The sequence below is a fragment of the Asterias rubens genome, chromosome 3, assembly GCF_902459465.1.
Source record: "Asterias rubens chromosome 3, eAstRub1.3, whole genome shotgun sequence".
NCBI lineage: Eukaryota > Metazoa > Echinodermata > Asteroidea > Forcipulatida > Asteriidae > Asterias > Asterias rubens.
In genome coordinates this window covers 21,622,084-21,648,729 of record NC_047064.1, presented here as the reverse complement: position 1 = coordinate 21,648,729, position 26,646 = coordinate 21,622,084, and the positions used below count along the sequence as shown (strand labels likewise).

Here is a 26,646-nt window from a genome sequence, read left to right as displayed (position 1 = left end):
TGTTCAGGCAGTGATAGTACCTTCCTTATTGCTGATTCGAGTATTAACCAGACTAACGTATTTGTAAACATCACCACACGGATGAAGACGCATGCCAGCCAGCAGCCAGAAGCGCGCCATCCAACTTGTCTCCAGTTTATCTGAAGTGGTCTTGTGACAAGTCGGTGCATAGCAAAATAAGATGTCTTACAATGTCCTCTTTTTCTTGTGACATAAAAACGTAAATCGCTACATCATTTGCCATCGTTACGGTAATAAGAAAGTGGACTGTAACTGCCAACCGGGTTCGAGTGAGGCATTTTGGATTATTTGCTTCTTTTTCGTGGATACTAGTGCCACAACATCTCACTTCTGTATTCCAGTCGTATCCTTGGCAACGCCTTATTTCAATGTGTGGATGTGACAAGAGCTAGCTACAACAAATCAGACGGAACTAAAATAAAGGACTGAAACATCACCATGGCCGAACAAAGTGATAGAATCCACAAGGCGCTTATTGCAGTCAACTGTTTGTATGTGGTAAGAAACAAAACCCATTTTTGGTAATTTTCTAGTCTCAGAGCTATATGTATTCCCGATTGTGTTAATCTGAGACCAATTCTGAAGGATGCTGATTTATGATAATAAGATGACGAATCAGCAGGGTGCATCGATGGGGTGACCTTGGCCTCACACAAGGTCTTAAGACCTTTGTTTACCAATAGGCCTAAACACTCATAATAATTGCATTTATTATTTAACCTTTTTTAAAGATTATTTTGTGAGTTTTTAAAAATGTCCGCGAACTCCCCAGTGATACCTTATTGATCAGTGATTACCCATTAATTTGTGTTTTAATCAATATCAAATTGAGATTAAGGCCTCCTCACACACAGTCTGTGAACCTTTGTTTTACCAATCAACTCGCATAATCATTGCATCTTTTTAACCTTTTAAAATGATTATTTTGTGATTTTTTAAAAATGTCCGTGAGCTCCCCAGGGTTACCTTTTCAATGATAACCCGCTTGTGTTTTGATGAATATTGAACTAAGATGATTCAATAAATAAATTAACACTAAAATTGCTTGTAGTTAGCACTAGTACAAAAGCTCAATGTAGAAATAGGAGTTGGCTCATTGGGTTCCATCACTGTGGAGATTGATGGTTTTTTGCTGATGGGATTTAGAGTAGATGGTGGGTTTGTGGTGAGGAAAAAAAAATGAGTGGTATGATGATGGTGATTTTAGATCATGGTGATATGGTGATAGCTGACAGTGTCCATGGTGATCATAGAATTGGTAACCATGGTTGAAGTGGTGATATGGTGCTGAGTGGTGATTGGATGTGGAGTGGTGAAGTGAAGGGTGGTTAATGGGAGTGGTTATGAGTGATCATGGTGGTGGTGGTGATGAGGATTTGATTTGGAGTGGTGAGTGGTGATGGGTGGTTATGGGGTGGTTATGGTTACCATGGTTATTGTAGGGGCAATTATGGGCAACTAGTAATGAGATTTGGTGAGTGGTGAGTTTTGGGTTTGGGTTGGGATTATGGCTATGACCATGTGATGATTTGAGATGGTGAATGGTGAGGATTGAGGATGGTGACCACGTGACTTAGATTTGATTAAGTTATTTGATTCGATGGTGAGTGGTGATATGATCATGGTAATGGTTATAAGGTAGTAAGAAGATTTCTTATAATGGTGATAAATGGTGAGTGTGACTGTTGATGAGATCCCATGGAGTTTGGTTGAAGTGATGGTTAAAAAAGTGGTGAACGCGATGATGGTGAAGGTCAGAGTGGTGATATCACTTGGAGGAGTGGTTTATGGTGAATGATATGAGTGATGGTGGTGAGATTATGCAGCACACACTCATGTGGCAGAATCAGAGTATAATTGTGGTGATATCGGTAATGGTGATTAAACTTTTAGTGGTGATATAATTATGATGGCGATAATAAGTGGTGATAATGGGACTGGATGATTTCGTTGACACCTATTTTTAAATAACTATTCTGGCTTTACTGAGGAAAATGGAATAACATGTTTTTCTAAATATACTTGACAATAACATGCTGAATATTCAGTGTGCCATAATTGTGTGTATTTCAAGGTGACGGGTTGACAATTATTTGATAACCAAACACCATTATCAAAATAGATTTTTCATAATGCGAAATTGGGAGAAACAACGAGGTTATTTCTAGGAGAGTAGACCTCATCACCAGGCAATGCCCAAAGAATCTCAGTATGTAATGTTCTATTAAATCTATGAAGGTTTCCAGCTGAAGTCGCTCAAGCATGTTGGATCATTCCATTTATTGAATGGGGTGAGATGAGACAGGTGCCAAATTTCACGGAATTATAATCTCTTAATATTTGGAGAATTATAAAAGCATACAGGAGTTCGTAAATTATTATTATTTTCCAAGACAATTAAAAGTGAGATCGGGGGATTGTTGTTAAAAAGTTAGTTTAGTGGTGAGTTGGGTTTAGGAGAGAGTATGGTTTTACATTTAATATCAATTGGAAGTTGCAAAATAAATTCAAAGATAAATTTGATAAAAGAATTGTGGGAAATATTTGTTTTTAAAAAGCTCGAAGAAAGGGTCGGCAGATTCCATTTGCAATAATTGTTAAGCATATCTTCTTAAAAATACAAAACTTTGTTGATTTTGTCTCTAAGTCCGGTATTAAACTCTCAAATTCACAAGTTGAGTTGTTCACTGTGCATGCTCACTCTAGCTCCTTATAATCCACACATCCTTGAAGACGGTGTTTTCTAGCACCATTCTCTGCATAATAGTCAGTGATATTGATCGATGCAGACACCTGTGTGATTTGCTCTGGCAAATATCTCTGCATATTCATGAAGTGCTCAGCGCCTGGCTTTCAATCACTCTCAGCGCGTCACTACTTAGTAATATATCTGGCTTTTTTAAATACCTTTTTTTAAAACCATATTAAGACCACTCATTTCTGTATTATCATCATAAAACGCATAGGCATGACCAATATTAATTGTTTATTTTATCAAATTTTCAAACAGTAATTTTTTTGTTTATGTTTAGAGATTGGGATACTATATTGACATATTCATTGAAAAGGTTCATTATTGAGCCCTTTTAATTGACCTCTTTATGGAAATGAAAATGGTTAAAATCTTGTGGGCTGTTTGCGTCCACTAATTGTGGCGGCTGTGATCTATAATAGGGTTAAATTCATTTACGATTATAACATTTTCTTGTTTGAATAGATTTGACTTTTTTCTATTATGAATAATTAACTTGGTCAGTGATTATTTCGGAGTCAATTGATGGCAACTCGTCATCAAATCAACTTCAAATACCTTATTTTGAAAATTGAACCAAATTGATTCTGTTTGTTTGTTTGTTTGCATAATTGTACATCTGAACGAATTGATGTCCTTTATTTGTGATAAATTTCAAATAAACCGAGTCCTGCCGATTCCATAACCTTTTATACCCCTTGAAATGTTTCAGTAGAAATTTAAACTTCTTGATGGAGGGGTGCTCTTGACAAAGGAAAACCCTCACCCTTCCAATAATATCAGACCTGGTTAAAGGCAGTGGACACTTTTGGTAATTACTCAAAATAAGTATAAGCATAAAACCTTACTTGATAACGAGTAATGGGGAGCTGTTGATAGTATAAAGTATTGTGAGAAACGGCTCCCTCTGAAGTTACGTAATTTTCGAGAAAGAAGTAATTTTCCAACGAATTTGATTTCGAGACCTCAGAATTTGAAGTTGTGGTCACGAAATCAAGCATCCGAAAGCACACAACTTCGTGTGACAAGGGTGTTTTTCCTTTCATTACTATCTCGCAACTTCGATGACCAATTGAGCTCAAATTTTCACAGGTTTGTTTGTTTATGCATATGATGAGATACACCAAGTGAGAAGACTGGTCTTTGACAATTACCAATAGTGTCCAGAGAAGAGATAATACAAGTCTACAAAATTAAAAAGTTTGTATTTCTGAATAAGTCTTTTTCCTGCAATAATTATACCTTTCTGCCCTAACTGCCCAGCCCTGTATTTCGGCGAAATTAATAGATGTCCTTTGATCATATTTACTCTTGGGTAATTTTATTATTATCCCCCCCCCCTCCCCACACACACTTTCCTCCATTCATCCCAACTACTTTAAGAAAACCTGTCTCACTTATTAATTTGAGGCAACGGTTGCTAGGCATCAACTGGTGTGTCCAATATAATTACTGACACTTTAGGAAGCAGTGATTTCATCAGAGCACTCATCATCAGAGCAACCTCAGCTGTTTTATCTTAAATGAATGCCGGAGCGAATTACAGCAAATCTCTATACGTTTCTTGGGAATAAAGTGCCACCACGCATGACATTTTCTCAGAGAGAAGTGATTTTATCGGAACGTGTGGTATATTAGATCGCTTGCATTGGCGCGTTAGTTGTGTAAGGCCATGTGAATAAAACAATTTGGGTAGCGTTTGGGAGTCGTGGAAGATGAGAGGGAGAGGTTTTTTGTTGTTGCAATTATTAGCTGAACCTCAATTAAACAACGAATGTGACTCCTGGCCTGACTCCTGCTCTTTGAGAGGAGGCCATTTTGCAAAGAGCACTTTCACTTGTAATTCCCTTAAAACTGAAGGGGCACCAAGGCCAAAACCATGGTGGCAAAGAGGCCACCTCTGTGATTCAAGGCATGTAACCTCCATCTATTTTCTTTGCTTTAGTTGATTTTTTGGTAATAATTAATTTGTATCCAAGTAAAACAAAAATAGATTATTGTCAGCAGACTTTTGCATGTCCAGGCTTGACATAAACTTATAATATTTTCCCATGATGGTCTTCATTTTCAGCATGCATTCTGCTAAAAAAAAACGTTTTCGTGGCAGCAAATCCAATAATGTGCAAATAAAACCAACTTATTCATGGTTGGTAACATCGCTAATAAAAAAAAAATGATGCAATTTTATTCCAGGCGCTTATGCATGCCTTTTTGTTTTTTGCTCCTCGAGCACTTTTGAAATATTTATGAAATAATTATTGTTTAAAGGTATTCAGTTATAATTTGTTTTTACCCAACAACAAGATGTGCATTGTCATTGTGTATACTATCAGTACTTCTGGAAAAAAATCACAAGCAAATATCACTTTACAGTTTTGAAAGTTATGAATACAAAATACATTTTTTCAATTTCATATGCACTTTTCAACATAAGAAAACAAATGTGGGGAAAAATATCTTGATTCTGATGTGTTATGTGACAAAACCCATTGTAGCAATTTAATATCCCATTTGTTTGCAGTGCATGACAAACTTATTCAAAAGTAATTCCTCCAAGAACACTCACTTGGCTATTAAAGCCGTTTTACACTTTCGGTAAAGGAAAAGAAAAGTTCATAGATTTACAAATAACTTACAGGGTTTACAGAAGGTAATGGTTAAAGACTTTTCTTGAAATATTGGTCTATGAAAGGCTTAACTTTTTGAGAAAACAATAAAACAATATGAATTCTCGATAGCGAGAATTACGGATTTATTTTGAACACATGTCATGACACGAGGAAACGTGCGGAAACAAGGGTGGGTTTTCCCGTTATTTTCTCCCGACTCCGATGACCAATTGAGCCTAAATAATAAATTTTCACAGGTTGATTATTTTATATAGAAGTTGTGATACACGAAGTGTGGGCCTTGGACAATACTGTTTACCGAAAGTGTCCAATGGCTTTAAATTATTATTTTATTTTAAAAACCTTTTTCTTTTTTTCTTTTTTCGACATAACAATTATTTAATGTTATTAAATTTAACCAGCAATTTAAATCCTTTTTTTATTTATATTTAGATGGCAATTGGGACATTTCTCATGCGCTATATATTCCTCATGTTAAATTAAATTCCCAGAATAATTAAATTCCCAGAATATTTTAACCCCGCTCACACACAACAACTCCGAGAGGATAAATTACCCACGGTGAACTGGGGCAACATGAATTGACACCCAGCGTACACACTGCAGCAAGATATTAATTGCTGGGCCTCCAGGTTGATTTATTGCACCGTCCAAATCCAACAGACGACCCCGTCAGGAGGAGCTGCGATGATGGGGTCTCCATCTTGATGTCGACAATGATCAACAGGCACAAACCTTTAATGAGTCAGATAGGTGATGCTGACACGCGCTGGACTGAAAAGCAGCCAAGACAATAAGAAACGGTAGACGGGGGTTGAACATCTGCATAATAATATCTACAAACATTAGCTGCCATGTAGCTTCTTAAAGTCCATGGACACTTTTCGGTTGTCAGATTCTCACTTGGTGTATTCCAAACGTGCATAAAAAAGAAAATTGGGCTCAATAATTGGTCATCGAAATTGGAAGAGAATAGGCCTAATGGATAAGGAAACAAAAATGTGTTGCTCTCTATAACCAAGCACCTCGCCACTTGTATTTACCGTAAAATTGTGTGTTGCTGAAGTAACAAAATAACCAACGACAACTATTTTGAATTTATAAATAGACTTATCAATGTTGATTATACGTAATTGTCTCAAAAGTAAGGGTCGATGTTGTTTGAAAAAAACACCATGTATTTAAATCCAAGTCAGATATTGAGGCCAAAACCGTGAATATTCACGAATTGTGCCTTACTCGCAAATATTTACTTGAATGTTTGCGAATTCACGTAAATAATTCAATTCAATTCAATTCAATTCAATTCATTAAGGTTTATTAAAAATATCACAAAATATCACAATAATAGGTTTGATGTCCCTTTAGGACCACCATTAGACACTTTTGGTAATTGTCAAAGACCATTCTTCTCACTTGGTGTATCTCAACATATGCATAAAATAACAAACCTGTGAAAATTTGAGCTCGATTGGTCGTCGGAGTTGCGAGCTAACTATGAAAGAAAAACACCCTTGTCACACGAAGTTGTGTGCTTTCAGATGCTTTATTTCGAGACCTCAAATTCTAAACTCGAGGTCTCGAAATCAAATTCGTGGAAAATTACTTCTTTCTCGAAAACTACGTCACTTCAGAGGGAGCCGTTTCTCACAATGTTTTATATTATCAACCTCTCCCCATTACTCGTTACCAAGAGAGGTTTTATGCTGATAATTATTTTTAGTAATTACTAATAGTGTCCACTGCCTTTAATCATTTAGGAATGAAATTTAGATTTAATTATAGGCTATACCTAGCACAATCGCGTGTTTCTTAAAACTCAAAGGTTAAAAACGTTGGGCTTCTTGTGTTCAAATATCAAGGTGCTTGACATGGCGTTGGGTAATATAAGACATCACAATAATTGAGAGGTCATTTATTGCACCGGCAAGAAATTGATTTTTGTTATTTCTGTTTCATCCTGGACGGGACGTGTTTGTCAAAAAACAAAAGTTGAGGTCCGTCAACACTTATGGCACCATTTTGAGTGTTGGATTGGAGGAGTATTTTGAAGATGCTTTTCTCGCTGAGGGGTTTAGAAGATCAAGCTAAGAACATTCTAGAAACATGTAATGGAAATAGCAACATTGAATCAAACTGTGGAGAAACATTTTATAAAACAAGAAAAAATAATCAAACTAGAAAAATGTATACAAAACTACAAACATTAATCAAACTAACGCTTCAATGATGATGCTAAAAGAGTTATCTATACAACAGTTGCTATTAAACACACAATTTTACATAATGTTGATTTTTCTTGCCTCAAAAAGATGGATTTGAAATGTCTTCTTTAAGTCATTATTTCACATATTAAATTTCCCCAAACAGATCAGAATTCCAAATGCGGTAAAAGTTTAAATAACATGCAAGCAATTAACACTGCTCTAGAATTGCAAAGGTCGTGGGTTCGAATCCCACCCGAGTAAAATGCCTGTGATTTTTTTCACAGGACTCGGGAAAGTAATGAGTATACAGTGCTACACACATCGGTGTATATGGGTAAAAACCAAAAAACAAAAAAAAATTAATATTCAATTAATTCTGATGATCACAATCAACCATATACATTTTGGTAAAAACATAGGAAAACAATATTTTCGAATTTCAGACTCAAGACATAGCTTTGCTGTAAGTGCTGACCTTTTCATTACAATAAAATAAGTATGGCTGACAAAAATTGCACCCTTTTCTTAACAGCTTGATGTAAAAAATATGACCAAATATAATATTTTTATAAAACTGGAATACCCACACAATTATTGTCGAATACTTTGTACAGTCTCATTGTGAAGACCGTCTAGACAGAAAAACAACACATGGAGACAAGACGAACAGTAATGGAACAAAAAAGAAAGTAGAAAACTAAATGGGCCAAACTCATTCGATTTGAAAGACTCTTATACCAAAACCTTCGTCACAATTGAAATGTCCCGGTAGGTGAATTTATACAATAATATTTGTCTAAATGGATGATTTTATTTTAAATATTTTGGTCAATAAAACCAAAATTTTTAATACCCCCCACCCAAACATATCGTGACCTAGATTCTTTTGTACAGTCTGAATTTGTTGATCCACATGGCTCTACTATACGGCGCAAATCTACATCCAAAAGTCTCTGGGCATTTTCTGCATCATATTTCTTTATTAAACTTCTGGGATGGGTTGCCAATGGCACTTTACTGAAGATGGCTTGATCATCCAAATGAAACGAGTTCGCACAATGTGTCTGCATATCATATTACATCACCCACATTCTTTGATGGTTACTGATTGTACATCAACATTTCTGACTGAAGGAATGAGTTTGCTGTCTCTGTCTCCCACTTGGGCAGAAAACATAAATTTGTTCTTATTTGCATTAAGGAGAAGAGTAATATTTTATTGCTTGAAATCGTCTCATTGTTTCATCATTGATCTCAGTGTATATATTTTGTTGCATTAATGATTTGGCGAGCAACTGGTATTGCAGTTGTGTAGGCATGCAGTAACTTGAGGATTCTGTATAGGCTTATTCTTTGTGATTTTGGGGGGTGGGGGAGGACCGTTCAATTCAATTCAATTCAATTCAATTCAATTCAATTCAATTCAAACTCACATTATTTCCATACTCTACGAACACAGTACAAAGCCAAACAATAATTTATAAAGAAGTAACCGATAAACAAAGCTCTTTTACCATATTTTGGTAATGGCCCCTGGGGAAAAATGCATAATTTTTATCCGAACACTTGGTAATGATGGTAAAACATCCTGCGAAGTTATTTCATCTGAAATGAACCCTTTGATTTGTTATCAATACAATTATTAAGTCGAACCAAAATGTGAGCATCCATATTCCTTAGTAAAACTCAACAAGAAACCTGGGCCGTTTGACCCCTGTTTGAGTCAGTCTTACTAGTGTTATTTTAAACTCATATTCCTTGGTTCAATTTGACAAGAAACCTGCACCAAGATTAACTGGGATTCATCCGATTTGGTCTTGACTTTCCACGACTAAACGAGGGCAGATGTAACGGATCATCTTCAAACTCCCCTGGGATTTAATGTGTCAATATGCATGGGTCTAATCCCGTGGGTAGACCTTCTGGAAAGAGGACACTAAATAAGCAAAACAATTGTGATCCTCGTTTCCGATTTCTTCTAGCAAAATTTCATTCATCCAATTTGAAACGAGCAATATAATCAAAATATTGATCTTTTCTCCAGAGAAGAAATTACTGTATTTTGAGGGTATAAAGAAATTGACTGAAGTTGTGACATTTTGTCGATAAGCTATTTGAATAAAATATAGGTCACTGCTTTATTTGATGCAGTAAGCCGTATCTTCATCCCAACTTCTGAATTACTCAGGTCTAAAAGTTACGTAAGAGACAATCCAATCAATGACTTGATCAATTACTCAGGTCTAAAAGTTACGTTAGAGACAATCCAATCAATGACTTGATCAATTACTCAGGTCTAAAAGTTACGTAAGAAACAATCCAATTAATGACTTGAGACAAAATAATATTAAACTTTCTCTTGGTCAAGTGATGCCTCCCTACAACCATACGAACAGCTATACTTGACAATTTTGACACTCTTTATGCTGCTGATGTGACGGATTACAAAATTCATCTTTATATATTTATTTTTATTTATTGGTTTATTGCACAAATAAAAGCTTCGCAGGAGGCTGAATTGAGTTTTGTTTTTTACATCATTAAGAAAACTAAAATATATAAATATTGAAATTTACAACAGAAAGACAATCTTTACTTTTTGCTAACTTTCAATAAATTAATACAAAGGATAGCCCTGTTTTGTGATTTTTTTAAACACAGGCAATTTAGGAAGAAACAATAATTAGTAAACTTGCGGGTACAACCAAGTGTAAATCTCTTAGGGTGAGTGTTGGCTCTGAGAAGAGCTGGTGTGGTGTCGACGTTTCGAACAGCATACTCTGCTCGTCTTCAAGCAGTTAATTCTAAATCCCTTAAAAACTCTGCTGCATGTTCGCCAAGAGTGATGCCTCCTCTTATCACACGACAAGCTCTTCTTGAAAATGTTGACACTCTTGTCGTTGATGTGATGGGTTAAATAAAGGACAGAGTTGAACTATCTCTCCTCTGTGCATCTTCAAGACGTCTTGAAGACGCCTGTAGTTTCATCCCCCAGGTGGTAATAACACCATGGGATTGCCTACTTTACAATGCGCCTTAAGGGCCTGTCATTGTGGACCGTCAATAACAATGATTGATATTAGCCAAGAGTGTCAAATGATACTCTTATTGAAGATTAGTTTCTCACTTTGTGCACCCACGGGAGTTTGTGCAGACAAAACACAAATACATTAACACTTAAAATATTTCTTGTAATAAAATATGCAGAGTTAAGATATCATGTTTTAAAAGGGGACATGTTGTATGACAGTCTACTGATTTCAGTCGAATGTACACCTTAATTATTCATGAGTCTTGCGTTTTACAATGTTGTTTTCTTGTCATAATGCAGTTATTCTTTTTGATTCGTATTGGAAAAAAAAGGAAATTTGCTGTAAAATTTGTATAATTAAAACATCAACATCAAACTAATAATTATATTAGAAAAATCAAACGACTAATTGTTATTGAAGTGAATACCTCATTTTGTATTAGTAGTTTACATATTTTTCTATTTAAACGTGAGACCATTAACAAATTGTTGCATTTTTAAATGAGACTATTTCAAAGAAAGAATCCCCAATGTATACTTTAATGTCCTGAGTTTGTTTAATGCTAACATCACAAATGCCTTCAGAGGACTGACAAACACTCCGTAAAAAGCATCACATCGGAGAAAAATGGCACTTTGGTATAATGATGTCCCAAAGCACACGCTTCAATTAGTTGGTTCACTGCATACAAATTACCTATAACGAGAACTACTATGACGCTTCCATAAGTGGCCGAGGCATTGTCACTCAAATAGCCGCAGCTTACCAGTTGAATACTTGAACATACGATGCAGCACTGTGGAAAAGAACAAAATGCTCAAATTGAGCTTCTTGGTGTACGGCATCAAGATTCAATGATGACGTCAACATGTCAAGAAGGAGATGGAATTAATCTTAAAGAAAATACCTGATATGTTCTTGACATATTATTTCAGATGAATTTTTGTAAATTTAATGTAATTTTGCCCGGGGCAACCAAATTGAATGTGTTTAATAAACTATGAATAATGATATAAAAATAATATGAATTCACAGTTGGTGTATCTCAACTTATGCAAACAAAAAAATTGAGCACAAAACGGTCATCGAAGTGAGATATTATAATGAAAGAAAAAACACCTTTGTCACAAGAAGTTGTGCGCATTCAGATGCTTGATTTCGAGACCTCAAATTCACTGAGGTCTCGAATTCAAATTCGAAAAAAATTACTGCTTTCCTTTTTCTCACAATGTTTTATATTTTCAACCGCACCCCATTTCTCGTTACCAAGTAAGGTTTTGTGCTAATAATTGTTTTGAGTAATTATCAATAGTGTCCACTGCCTTTAAGTTATTAAAATATATGACTGGTAAAGATAAGATTGTTTAATTATTTAGTCTGAAAGCTTACAGATTAAGAAGTTTACATTAAAGAAAAATAAATCTGTGAAATATTTTCCTCGTAAAATTAAGTCAAATTCCAGAAAACTCTATTTGAAAACATCAACAAATGCATCATCTGATTTCGGTTATTATAGTCAACCCATTGCTAAACATTGTGCATGGTTGTTCACTATTTTCTCCCAACTCTCACAACGGAGGATTAGTCCCCCAAAAACTCAATGTTTGTTATTCCATAATGGTTGATCGTACAAAAGATAGACACGGTCTGCGACTGTTCAGCTGTACCAATTCTGTATAATACCTTTTTGAAGTAGTTAATTTGATACTTTACAACATTTTTAAGTTTTCAACGTAACGTTAACGATTCTTTTCCTCTTCTAAACTCATGGCATCACATCTTCCATTTCATAATTTAACAGCAAAGAAATTCTGTACCCATTTTTTTTTTGTGACGAGAAAGCAATTTACAACGTAATCCAATAGTCAGTTTTATTTGTTGCGCGCATTCAGGAAAAATAATCCCGTCTTAAGCTTCGGTTTCTTGAAACAAATTAACTTGGTATCTTACCTTTAACTTGAAATTGGGGACAAGGTTGAATGTGAAGCGCCATGGAACAAACTAAAGCCCAAGTAATGGATAGAGTGAGGCAGAAGGAAATGCGGTATAGGGATTACCGTGTAATTTCCTCTTCTTTGGATGTCTTCCCAACCTTGTATAATTAACCGCATTGCAAGCTACAGAGAGGAATTTTGATCAAGAGGGTAATCTCATTTGTTCAAATATTGACGTTTTTAGCCATAATTTCTGCCGTATCAATATGGCACTAGAAGCTTCTTATCTATAACACAGCTTGTGAGAGTAATGCATGTGAGTGATTCCCACCTGATACATGTTGTCGTTTTGTAGAAGAATCTTTTACGGTATTCCGTGTTATAAATTCACAGGAAATTAGATTTTTATCAATTTATCTTTGAAAGAAGATGAAATGAAGACACAACTTTTTTTTTAAAGGGTAGCCTGAGGTTTTCAGTTGTTTTTATCACAGACAGTTTAATTCTGAATCACTTTTAAAAAAATACGTGGATGTTTTCACAAATTTATAGAACCTTTTCCCATGACAAAAATATAGACTGATGAAGCAATTGCTGATCATATTTTATTCGCTTTGATAGATAAATCTTGAGGCAAGAAATATTTTTGTAAGAACCTTTGAAGGGTCTGGGTACTTTTTGTAGGGAATTTTTTTTTTTAGCATGTACTACGTATTTTCGTGACATTGTTTACTCATAACTACAGCACCTCAGCAAGTAATTTTTTGAGGTAAGCTTTCTTACCATCATTGTCTTCAATCGGTGTAAAGAGGTTAAATGAATATCTGTGGACATTGTGTTTTAATCCTTTAAAACAATCCACTGTACGAAACATGATGACGTAGTGATGCAACAGAACACCTACAGGGCTTTTTGACTTTTAAAAAAAATATTTGAGCTTAGAAAATTCTACATCATACGATCTCTCCTGGGAGTTTACGAGGAAATGTTGTATTGGATTTGAAAATTGATTTTACTGAATACTTCCCACGTAGCTATCAAGTTAAGATGCTTGTTTGTTTAGAGTAGTATTTCACAGGATGAAAGCATGCGTGGACATGACGATCTATCATTACATGGTTTCAATCAATAGAACAGTACTGTTAGAGTGGGGAGGCAACCCAAGGAGTGCATTAGCATGTACCTTTCAGCAAGGGGGAAAATGTGAAAAAGGGGAAACTGATTTAAAGACACTGGACACTATTGGTAATTACTCAAACAATTATTAGCACAAAACCTTTCTTGGTAATGAGTAACGGAAGAGGTCACTTTGATAGTGTAAAACATTGTGAGAAACAGCTCCCTCGGAAGTGACGTAGTTTTAGAGAAAGAAGTAATTTTCCATGAATTTGATTTCGAGACCTCAGATTAAGAATTTGAGGTCTCGAAATCAAGCATCTAAAAGCACACAACTGCGTGTGACAAGAGTGTTTTTTCTTTCAAAGTTATCTCGCAACTCCGGCGACCAATCGAGCTCAAATTTTCACAGGTTTGTTATTTTAAGCAAATAATGAGATACACCAATAAGAAGACTCATCTTTGACAATAACCAATAGTGTCCAGTGTCTGTAAGCATTATGCTGCTAAAAGGCCGCTGAGGTAAGTATACTGTCTGATTGTGGGCATCAGTGGCTAATTGCAGATAATGTTATAGGGGTATTCACTACATTCTAAAAGGTCAGAGGTACTTTTTGTAACTACACTTGTTTTTCTTTGATTTTTTTCAAAGAACTCGGGAAAATACTGAGTTAAGGGTAAACCAAAATTAATGTTCTTTATCCCCGATTCAAATTTTACACCTACTACAAATTTCTTGTCATGTGCTTTTGGATTTCAATTGCATTGTGTAAAGCTCGAAATATTAATCACAAACCCAAGCAATGTCATGTGATTCTTTCAGTCAATTGCAAATCTGACTATTTATGCATGCAGAGTCTTCTAAAGTTGGTCCAAAACTTTGCGTTAAAGTGGGAAGTGGCGCCTGTAAAGGGGGGGGGGGTGTATACCTTTGGTAAGTACTCAACAAATTATTGCCCATATAACAACTTACTATAGGTAATGAGCACTTGAGAGATGTTGATCTGACAAAGGCTTCAAGCATGAAAACACACAATTTGATGTGTTTTTCAATTGTTTTTCTTGCAACTTCGATGACCAATTGAGCCAAAATTGTCACAGGTTTGTTTTGTATGCGTATTGCGATACACCAATGGAGGATCTGGTATTTGGATATTTTATCAAAAACCCTATATACGGCTATATCTGCTGATGAAATTTGGCCACGTCTTGCTTGCACTCAGATTCACCACTTCACCCCTTTTAACCATGTTAGATATATATTTATTTTAGGGTAGAATAACACATTGTTTTCTTACCATGTTGGGGGAAATTAAGATGTCAAACCTGAGCGATAATCTTATTTTAAGGGGGAGGGGAGCTTAGAAACTGGCATGTGCCCTTGGGTGTAGGCCCCTAGAATTGTATAATGTAATTTATGCTTTCATTTGACTTTTGCTAAAAGTTTCTTCAGCCATTCTCCCGGAACATCAAGTCAAATTTCCGAGAGATTTGATTTAAATTTTAAACAAATTTATCATGTTTTGTTCAATTATTTCTTTGGGGTTTGGTGTTAAAGCTCTCGGCTTTGTACGATCCTTCTCAGAAAAATGCGTTTGACAATTAAATGTGCATTTTGATGTTTTTATCATACTATTTGTTTTATACAAAGGCAGAACAAAGTATTCAGTCAGCATATTGTTTTAGTGTTATCTTTAATTTTATTTGAAAATTATATCTCATTTTTTTAATATATGTTTTACTAAAAGCATTTTTAATGAAGCCTTGCAATAAAGGCAGTGGAGACTATTGGTAATTACTCAAAAATAATTTTAGCATACAAAAACTTACTTGGTAACGAGCAATGGAGATCTGTTGATAGTATATATAAAACATTGTGAGAACGGGTTCCCCCTGATAGTTTTTGAGAAGAGGAAAGGTAACTTCTCACTCAAATAATAAAGTAATTCAGCTGAAGCTTTTAAGCACACGAAGTAATGCGACAATATGGTGTTTTTCTTTCATTATTCGTGCAAATTCGATGACCAATTGAGCCCAAATTTTCACAGGTTTGTTGATTTATGCATATGTTGGGATACACCAAGTGAGACGAGTGGTCTTTGACAATTACCTAAGGTGTCCAGTGTCTTTAAGGACTCTTGTGAATATTATTGAGATATAACTTGACTTTGTCACAGCATGGGATAGATGGAAGCAAAGTACATTGTGAGACTGCATTGAGGTATTATGTACAACCTTTGGCACTTTACCTTACAAATGAGGCTGTCCTGAGGTATATTAACAATCCCTTTCGAGATGAAGCTTCATTGAGGTATATTAATAATTCCTTAGAGAAGAGGTCTATCTGAAGGTATAATAACAATCCCTCAATTATGAGACTGCATTGGGGTATATTGATAATTCATCACAGATGAGGCTGCATTGAGGTATATTAATACTTCCTGAGACGAGGGATGATATTCATTGTGTCATGATTTAGTAGGTTTTAGATTGCCTCATCTTTAAAAATGCAAAAACATCCCTCAAGATATTTTCAAAGACATCATTTGAAATACACCGTGACGTAATCAATCATTATATAAAACAAACAGTAAGATAAAAACAAGACAAGAAACAAACATCAGTAGATGCTTAAGTGCATGAAAACGTCGCTTGTGTAATGTTTGCCCTGGGCTTGTCTGCAGAAACTCCACATACATCCATCAAAAAAGATTGACGACGATCTTCAGTCGATCCTTCTATTTCTACCTCCATGGTTCTCCCAGGAAACGTGATTTTCAAGAGAGATAGAAGAAGCTTTTGCTGTTGACTGACATGCATGTGCGTCCCCGGCCCCTCAGGGTTGAACTTAGTGCAACATTATGAACCCTAGACTTCACGTCAAGTCCTTCCTGCTTATCATATTTTTTACATGCATGAATAAACTAATAATTATACACTACCGTGTGCTGAATTTCCATCAAATCTAGGGCATAAATGGACACATAATTAAGTGCAACTCGTGAAATTCGAGCAACTTGAAATCTCCAACAGGGTTGTATTATGTTCTCTTAAAATATGCATCATGCCGCAACGCAGACAAAATTTAAGTGCAATTAACACAGGTTGCTTCTTGAAAGAGCTGCTCTTTAAAAGAGTGATTAATCAGTGATGTTTCCTTCTTTCTGAAATTCATTTCTAATGGAAAAGTTTATGAGACATGGATTTATTTCTCGTTTTTCTTGTTTATTTAAATTTACGAGCATGAGTCATCCAATCATTTTAGTCAGGATAATTTATCCCCAGCCCCCCCCCCCCCCCCTTACCCCAGTAAGAATTTATGTGGGTATTATTCTCTAAATGAATTCTACAATGTTTTTAAATGCTTGTCGTGGGTTTTCTGAAGAAAGAAATCTTCCTTGTATTTTGTTTGGATTGGGGTTTTTAAATTGCCCATTTTTAGGTAATGCGCCTTGATCACCTTTGCGCCTTGAGCACCTCATTTGGTGGATTTTGGCGCCTTATAAATATTCTTTATTATTATTATTAATTTGTGGTCAAATCAATTTCCTTTTTTATTTATAAGATAGATTTACAAAAAAAATAACATTTAATGATTTGCGTTTGCATCATATTCTCTTTAAATTATTTTTTTTCGGTGTCAGTGTTTGTAAATTTCAATGAGATGTTCAATTGCAGTGGAGAACATAAGCTTCAGTCAAGCTGTAAAACCGCCAAGAAATGTGATAACTCGATGTCGGATCAGCTGGCTTTGCCGACACGCGAGGCCAAAATCTATTAAATCCAAATCGTAAAATGCTGAAGGAGATGAAAATTAATATTAAGTGTGATTTGCCTTCAAGTCAGAGCCCAGCTGTTCTTAAGATTATTGCTTGGATTCGCTAGACATCTTGAGGACAATGACACAAGTAATTGATGAATAGTCGATATTTATGGACACAATGATCACGTTTCCTGGGGTAATACTTCGTGATTCCTTTTACTCTGAAAAGATTAATCTGTCATGGTGATTTAAAGCAGTTATATTAAAAGCAGTGTATACTTTAGGTAGTTGCCAAAGACAGATATCCTCACTTTGTGTAGCCTATCCAAACACATGCAAAAATTGACAAACCTGTGAAACTTTGTGCTCAACTGGTCATCATCGAAGTTGCAAGATAATAATGAAAAAACACTCGTTGCATAGAACTGTGCCCTCAGACGCCCGAGAAAGCGACTATTGGACACGTTTGGTAATCAAATATATATTAGCATGAACAAGAGCTGTTGAGTTATAATGTGAAAAGCGACCCCCCTGATGAAGTAATATTGTAATTCCAGAGAAGAGGTAATTTTTCACCAAAATATTTAAATCTGAAAAGGACGTCAGGCCTTAACCCTTTCTCATGCATCTAAAAAAAAAAACACACAAGTTTGTGCAACAAGGTGTTTTTTCTTTCACTATTTCCTTGCAACTACGTTAACCAATTGAGTTGAAATTTTAACAGAATTATTATTTATGTTTGGATACTGTACACCTAGTGAGATTACTAGTGTTTGACAGTTACCAAAGGTGTGTCTTTAAGACACAAGAAAGGTTTGATTCCCAGCTGATACTATGAATAATTCTCACATTTCTCGTGTCTGTTTATCTTGTTTCAGATCTTAGGAATCATCTTAATAAGTATGAGTGCTATAGCGATGCAGGCAACCCTCCTCCTTACTACGCCTGTAGTTGGCGGTCTCGCGGCTACAGGAACTTTCCTCTTACTTCTGGCCATTCTTGGTATACTCGGGGTTGTCATGGGCAACCAAGCTCTCATATTTTTTGTATCCTTTAAATCTATTAAATTTGTTTCCTTCTTTATTTGAAAGTTAAAAACATTCAAATTAATATTCAGAGGATCTCCCGAAGAGAATGTGTCGTGTTTTTTGTTTAATTTTCAAACAAATTTGATTTGTTTGAAGTGTTTTTCAGGTTAACATTTGCAAGTAAAATTAAGATGAAATCAAAATAATGTGTCTCCGTTATTTCACAATTTAGTTTTCATTTTTTCATTTTTTTTCCCAGCAACATCCAACAGCGCAAGCGTCAATGACAGGATGGATACAAACATTAAATTACATAAAATAGCGCAATAAAAAAAATGTCAACAGACAAAACAAAAATAGATAAACATAAGTTACACTCTGGACCCGACCTCCCATGAAAAAAAAATAACAAATAAAAAGATATTCATGTTATTTTAAATTTTTATTATGGTTTATGGAAGCAAACACACGGTTAGCAGCCATAGAAGTGGCATAAAAAACTTGTTATTACAAAGTTTATAATAAACATTTTGAAATTTTGAAATTCATAAGCACAAAACTAAAAATAGAACGTTGCACTCTATCGTTCACCGTGGTTGAATTAGCAACACTGTCCCTGCCTCTCTAATTATCATTTTCCACCAAGATGTTCAATAAATCACAGAGTGGCTGTACTATCATCTTCATGCCCTCCTCATAAAATAATCATCTGAAATTATATTACCAGCATAAACTACTAAATTAAAAATCTCTCCCTGGATCCTGTTCAGAATGTACTTTACGAAGCCTCGAGTTATTTATTGATCATCAAGAAGTTTTACTATTAATAACTATCACAAAAATAGTTAATGGCTAGACGTTTTGACTATAGCAGACTCTGCTAGGGTCAAAACGTCAGGGCATAAACTGACTGTTGCATTTATACCATCGGTCCTTTTGGTTGGTAAGTTGTTTGCAACGTGGGAGGACAATCTCAATGGTGAAAACCCACGCAATCACTCAATCAAGAACCGTGGTTATATTTGGCATTAATTTGTTGCATCTTTTGATTTGTTTTTTGCAGTGGCGTAAACCAGACATTTTCACGAGGGGGGGGGGGGGGGGGGGGCAAAAGCATAATTTGAGGACTATTTAAAGGCACTGGTCACTATTGGTAATATAACTCAAAATACTTGGTTGGTTATCATGCTTATGTTGGGATACACCAAGTGAAAATACTGGCGTGTTTACCGTGTCTTCAATCACTCTCATCTTTAAAATATTATTAACTTCAAAGTCTATAGTTACCGTAGAGTTGATTTATTTGTTAAAAATACAGATATGTTCCTTAGCCTTTTCTCCAGTACCTCGTCTTCATGTGCATTACGTGTTTCATGCAGTCCTGCATGGCCATAGCCTGTCTAGGAGCATTTGGCAAAGCACACAGAACTGACGTGCTATTAAACGGCTGGGAAGAGGCTAGCAATGTAACGAGACAGCAACTTCAGAGCAGCTTCCTGTGCTGTGGGTTGGATCATCTTCATGTGAATTACAGCAGTTGTAAGGAACAACAGGTGAGATAAGGCCGAGTATAAGGAGGGGCCTTTTATTTTTAATTTTTGGTTTCAAGATGGCCGCCATTCTTTTTAAAATGTCAAATATACATCGTTTTTTCTACAGCTCAAACACACAATACATAAATGAAATACTTTGGTCAAGACATTCAGACAAGACATTCAGATTGTTTTAGCTGAGATCGTTTAAAAGAAGAAAAAAAAATGCAGCCTCTGAAAAGGAAGCGGGCGGGGACGCTGAACATGTTTCTTTTTTTACTCGGCCAAATAAGGTGTTAGACGTGTGGACAAGTTGTTAAATGTCTGTCAGGGTGGTATCGCAAATATCTCAAGAGACTGATGGTCTGCGCGAGACTACTGATCACACAATAGCGACAGACCGCGACAGACATTTAACGACTTGTCCACAAGACTAAAAAGGTGTGGGTGCTAACGGCAGAACTGCCATATGCAACCAAGTATGACAAATCTAGTACAACAACGAGTCTTACAGGTTGTGATATATGCCTGGTTCTTTATTAAAAACATCAGAATGTGTGAACTAAATTAAACAAAACAGTAGTTGATAAACTACCTCCGGACATTATTTTGAAATTTCCTTATACAGGGCTCAATTTCATAGAGCTGCTTAAGCAAATATTACTTGAACATTTTCTGCTTGGCAGGACACCGGTCACAAATTGAACTTATGACATAATATATTTCGGCTCACCCTGGTAACCTTATTTTGGTCAGTATAATTTTGTTTGTGCCAAGCTACTTTTTCTGCCTTTTCAGCTTCATGAAATTGGGCCCAGGGCTCGAATTTTACACTGCACCAATGGTGTTGTACCGGCCGTCTTGTGAGTCTTAACCCTCTAGTCGCTGCACCACCCGAGTTTCTGAAAAACAATTTTTCAAGATTCTTGCAGTAAACAACTGGAATCGTAGTTCAATTTTTAACAGATTGCTTAATATTTATGCACAATTTTTTACCCTTTCGGTAATGTTTGTATAAAAGTACAAGCTCCCATTGGGAACAATAATCGGCTCTCTAATATTTTTTTGTAAGGATAAAATGGACACAATAGCTTTTCAAGGCCTTTATCTGACTCTCTAATAATTGTTATATAGAGTCAGATAAAAGCCTTGAAAAGCTATTGTGTCCATTTTATCCTTACAAAAAAATATTAGAGAGCCGATTATTGTTCCCAATGGGAGCTTGTACTTTTATACAAACATTACCGAAAGGGTAAAAAATTGTGCATAAATATTAAGCTATCTGTTAAAAATTGAACTACGATTCCAGTTGTTTACTGCAAGAATCTTGAAAAATTGGTTTTCAGAAACTCGGGCGGTGCAGTGACTAGAGGGTTAATTTGGTATTATAAAGAATATTGCCTCACTGTGTAACATCTTGAACGAAAAATAATATCTTCAAATGTTGGCTTACATCTGATGAAATAATATATTTCAATTCTACCGAGTAATGACATATTGAACTGTGTACATATCCATAAAGACAATTGAGATCAAACATCGTTGCGCTTGTTCAAGAATAGTAACCATGCACGTTAAACTGGGTCAGGAAATGTTTTCTTATTTTGAATCTGTTTGTTTTTTAAATAAAAATTCTGGTCCAGTAAACATTTGGAGCGACAAGCTTTGTGATTTTGTGGATTTCCCCCAAATTTCAAGCCCTGCCTTATTATGTTCGGCAGCAGCTGTTCATCGTGCTAGCCCTGTCGACGTCTTTGCTCATTCAATGCTAATGATCTTTAATTAATTATTCACACTGCCCATTTCTGCAGATCTTTGAGTTTAATATTATTGATTTATTAATGGGGCATTTTGCTTGTTTCTGGGTGGCCCAACCTACTGTTGTTTATCCTCAGCTCTTTTACTATGATCCACGACTGTTTAGTGTATGACCTTTGAGATCTTTAAGTATTCTGCATTTCTTCTCGCCATCCACAATGCTATTTACTGTTTTATATGAGATCGTAACTGTGCAAGTCTCACGTAAATTTGAAATAATATTATACCAAGTTGGTCCCTACCATTATTGAAACGTGTACCATATTCTGTGTCTTCAAGTACTGATAGTTTAAGTAGTATGACAATACGTTCGTATTGCTGGGTAAAGAAAATATTGCCATTACAGTAAAATAAATTTAACAAATCAAAAAACCCTATAGAGTAAGACTTGACATCTGTTTATATTATTAAACCTATGTAATGATCGCACAAATATAGCCATGATTGGCCATGAGGTTTCATTGTATTGAATAGGCATACTCATTCCAAGTTTAAATTAATTGGCTTCAATATTAATTTTAGCAAACTATTGTTATCATGTAAAAAAAACATTGTATTTGAACAATTTAGTACATTGGGTATTTCTTTCCCCAAGAACTTTGTGAGTTTGAAAAGCGCACTTTTGATTTCATTAAAAATACTATAATAATATAGTCTTCTTTCAAGCTGTTCCCTTTTTTCGACAATAGGGAGACATGTACAGTCGTGTCTTAACTTTCTTGTTATGTGAATATTCTATTTTACTTTTCAGCTCCCCTGTTGTTCTAAGGACCACGACTGCTCTGTGTGTGATTTTTGCATGTTGACACTAGACCAGCGATTGCAGCATGCTGTTCAATTTACAGGAGGGGTGGGCTTATTCTTCGGGTTTCTTCAGGTAATCATTATTTATCAAAAGTTCTTTCTTGTTGTGTTTTTTAGCTTAAGCGTGTATTTCAGTTTTGCTTTTTTATGCCACACCTACTTCTGTTTCATTGTAATGCCGTAAATTTGACATAATTTCAGTATTCAAATAAAGCCTCCTTTTTATATTAGTAGCCAATTAAAAAAGTGTGCCATGTCTGAAAGACATTCCTCGCAGGAGAGATACAGAAGCAAGTGGGTCTATTATTGAGTTACGCACATACCGATGACGATACTTCAAATGAGTTTTATGTTATTTTTGTTAGCCTCTTGTTTTTTTGTGGGTTTTTTTTTTTGGGGGGGGGGGGGTTTGTGTTATAATAAGTACATGTAGACTGTTTTAGACACAAACCAGTCCTTTCATTCAGAAGTTCTCTCAGTTGCCACTCTCTAGCCATCAGATTAGATCTTGGTTAAAATGTGACTGATTAGTCTTCATCATGTGACATTTAACGGACTGTTTCTTAACTCAATCAACTGCATCTGTCCCCATATCTCCCAAGGAGACAGCTTCTTTTTCATCACTCTCACTAGTTGAGATGGGCAACGCTAATTGCAAATTATGTCTAGGGGGCCATGATTAACCGAAATGCGAATCGGGAATGAGGCTTTTTGTCTGGGAGAGACGTTCGTTTCATCCGCTGCTTCATCAGCTGAGATGGGCCATGCTAATTGAAAATTAGGTTCAGGGGTCCAGGGTTAGTACAAAATGTGTCTTTTTTTGTGTGCATCTTATATGGCCATGTAATTTTGAAGCTTTGTTTGTGGTTAAAAATTTCAATCTAAAATCAATATCCACATCAGAGTTTTAGTTTGTTTCTTTTTTGAATAAAAAAAATCTGAAGCTTCCTTTCATTCCTCAGCAAATGTTTTCCTTCAGATTTATTTCTAGACATGACTATTAAAACCTATATATCACTTTTTTGCTGATAAGAAAATTGTTTACCAATAACTTGTTGACATTTGCATTATCACAAATCAATTGGCACAAGTCCTGCCTGGAGTCAAGTTTCTTAAAATTGTTCCCATTGCTAAGGTCTGAGTTCTCTGTTTATCTATGAAGACAGTTGTGCCACATTTTGATGAGTACAGAGTTAATAAAACGAAAGGGGAAACTCGAGTTGGTTTCCTTTTTTCCCAATAGATAGAGAAGCTCTTCTATCAATTCCTACCCCCTGGGTTTATTGTAGCCAATCTAAATTATTTCCGTCCAAAGCCAGGCATGGTTTAATTTATTATTAACCAATGGCTTTTACTTTGCCAGAGGGTGAATTAGTCACCCTGAATAGATAAAAATGAGATTTTCTGAGAGCCTGAAGCTTTCTGTAAAGCGTAATTGAGTCCCGTCCGCCCAGATTGTGGTGTGCACTTGGGTAAAGGATATTCATAGTTTGAGGGACTAGGGCAATCCACTTCTCTCTCTGTTTGTCTGTTGTTTTGTTTGTCAAGAATGTATGAGATGAAATGTCGTGACAGTCGTATTTCCGGGACTCATGTGTCTATAGGGTTTTAAGAATAAAGTGCAGAATCGGTCATGTTTGCAGACTATACTGTCCTCTGGACAAATATTACCTGTGTATGCAACATAAACAAAATCACACGGCGAAGTTTGGAAATGTCCATTGGTGTCTTGGAAAAACTCTAATAATATCTAAAGCAGGTCCCGTGAAAACCCAATTCACATTTCAGATTTTGGTTTTGTCTTTCAAGAAAGACTCTGCTTTAGGGTCGAAACGTCATCCTATTACTTTGCAGCTTTTCTGATTATATAATTTTTAATCTTTGAAGACACTATTTTTCCATTTAAATATATTTTTTTTAGGCTTCAAAAATTGAGATGACTTTTATTTGACAACACATTAAGAACGCTGAAAAGGCAAAAAGGCAAACAAATTCCCACAAGTGAACCCACCCCCCTCCCCGTTTAGAAAATTAATGGACATCATTTGTTCCCCCGTACATTTGTTCCCCCGTTTCACTAATGTGCTAGTCCTACAAAAACGAACCAAATTTAAATCCATGCTCTCTCGCTTTCATTGAATTTCTAAGAAATGACATTCTCCTTTTAAAATTATCCCTTAGGCCTAAATAATTAAATCAATGCCTGTCAAGTAACTACATTATACTAAATGCTTGGTGTTGCTCCCCCTTCCCCTTCAATGCATTTTAAGACCTCTAACATTCTCTTTTCAAAATTATCCCTTGAATATATAAATCAATGCCTTTCAAAATATTTGGATAAAAAGGTGTTTTTCCCTCTTTGTTTTCCTTCAAAAATAACATTTCCTTTCAAAATAATCCCTTAAATAAATAAATAAATGCCTTTTCAAAATACTCCTCCAATAAAGGTGGTTTGTTCTTGTTTCTTTTTCTCCAGCTTGCAGGCATAATGTTGGCTTGGTGGTACCGTAAGCAACCCACTCTAGGATTCGGCCACGATATCTTAAATTGAATCACCCACCATCCCGCAGAATTAATCATAATCCAAACAAATAAAAAACACGCTAAAAATGCTGCTCAGTGACGTGGAAGCCTCATCTTGTCCATTCAAGTGGAGCTACATTTGCTGTTGTCATGGCAACACAAGAGGTCACAATGTCAAATGAGAACTGCATAACTGGAGGCCTGACCATCTGAGAGCTCATTGGCATATGACTACGTCGGCAGCAATCTGTTTGTTTCTCATTCCTTGTGATCCACCCACCAAACCAAACAGCGGTTGCCATCAGGATCATAGACTGGTCCCCTAAGCAATTTTGAGAATTGACATTATCAATGCAAATGAGAATACAGGAAACCTTGGCCTAATTTCATGGAACTTCTTAAGCACAATAAAATAGCTTTGAACAAAATCATGCTTACAGGATAAGTTACCAGCCAAAACACTCTTCCACGTGTATAATCTATGAATGGTATCCGCCCATTTTGGGGCTTAGCAGAATTTCTTTAAGCTGTGTTTCTGTTAAAATAAGCAGCTCTATGGAATTGGACCCTGATAATATGAAAGTCAAATCCTGATGAGCTTTATTCAGAAAGGAAGAGGTAATTGATAACCCAGAAATGCTCTTTCAAACCTAGTTTTTCAAAATGATTTTTGTTTCTAAAGAGTAATCCTGAGACAATTCCTGTTGGTATTTCATTGTAGTAGGGGGCTCACATTAATTTTTGTAGACAGGAATTGTTTTTATTTATAAATTTAGAAGTCGATGTCTTTCAACAGAATGTATCCAATGCAAAATTTGAAGAAAACAAATTCTAAACCAAATAAAAAATTTTAAGACGAGTGAACACTTGTATTTTGATAATTTTAAAACATTATAAAAGATTGTTAATAAAACATGAGAGTGTTGATGTTTTTATGAGTCCAGAGAGCAGCGAAAGACGGTGAACTGAAAGCTTCACTTGGAAGGTATAAGGTCTATAGCAAAATGACTTTATTTCAAGACCTTTCAAAGAAGCCTTTCACAATGATCTTATCCTTGTGTTTTCTGCAGATAATTTGTCTTCAAGGGAAACATCAATACATTTTTTTAATCGAAGGTAAATCGTAAAATCCAAAAATGATGGTGACGTACATAAGTGGATCTATACAAGACGTTTGTATAATACTGATGCTACTTATTTTGATTTTGTTGAATTGGTTCTTGAAGAAAACCTAATTATTTCATACTTTGTTTTTACCTAAGCCATTTTCTTTTAGCATTTTACTTCTTTAAAAACAATTTTGCTTCCATTTAGTTATTATATTCTTCCCTGTCCTCGTTTTGTTTATAGTTATTTTTTAAGCACGATAAACCACACCCAAATTAGATGAGAGTTTGGCGAAATATTCAACCACAAAATGTAAACAAAATCAGACCAGCTAGGCTATTGTTTAAAGGAACACGTTGCCTTGGATCGGTCGAGTTGG

The 26,646-nt window shown here is 35.5% G+C and overlaps 1 protein-coding gene across 1 annotated transcript; it reads left to right on the top strand.

Moving 5' to 3' along the window:
• Positions 1–16: 16 nt before the first annotated feature.
• Positions 17–26,646, top strand: LOC117287744 (tetraspanin-31-like). The gene is made up of 5 exons (XM_033768246.1): positions 17–519; positions 18,334–18,501; positions 19,827–20,036; positions 22,585–22,710; positions 25,114–26,646. Exons 1-5 carry the CDS (start codon positions 460–462, stop codon positions 25,186–25,188), a joined length of 639 nt encoding a protein of 212 aa, XP_033624137.1. The 5' UTR covers positions 17–459; the 3' UTR covers positions 25,189–26,646.

Coding starts and splice junctions, on each gene's coding strand:
- LOC117287744 (XM_033768246.1), top strand. CDS start 460: ATGGCCGAACAAAGTGATAGAATCCACAAGGCGCTTATTGCAGTCAAC. Junction 520..18,333: donor CAGTCAACTGTTTGTATGTG/GTAAGAAACAAA, acceptor ATCTTGTTTCAG/ATCTTAGGAATCATCTTAAT. Junction 18,502..19,826: donor ACCAAGCTCTCATATTTTTT/GTATCCTTTAAA, acceptor CCTTTTCTCCAG/TACCTCGTCTTCATGTGCAT.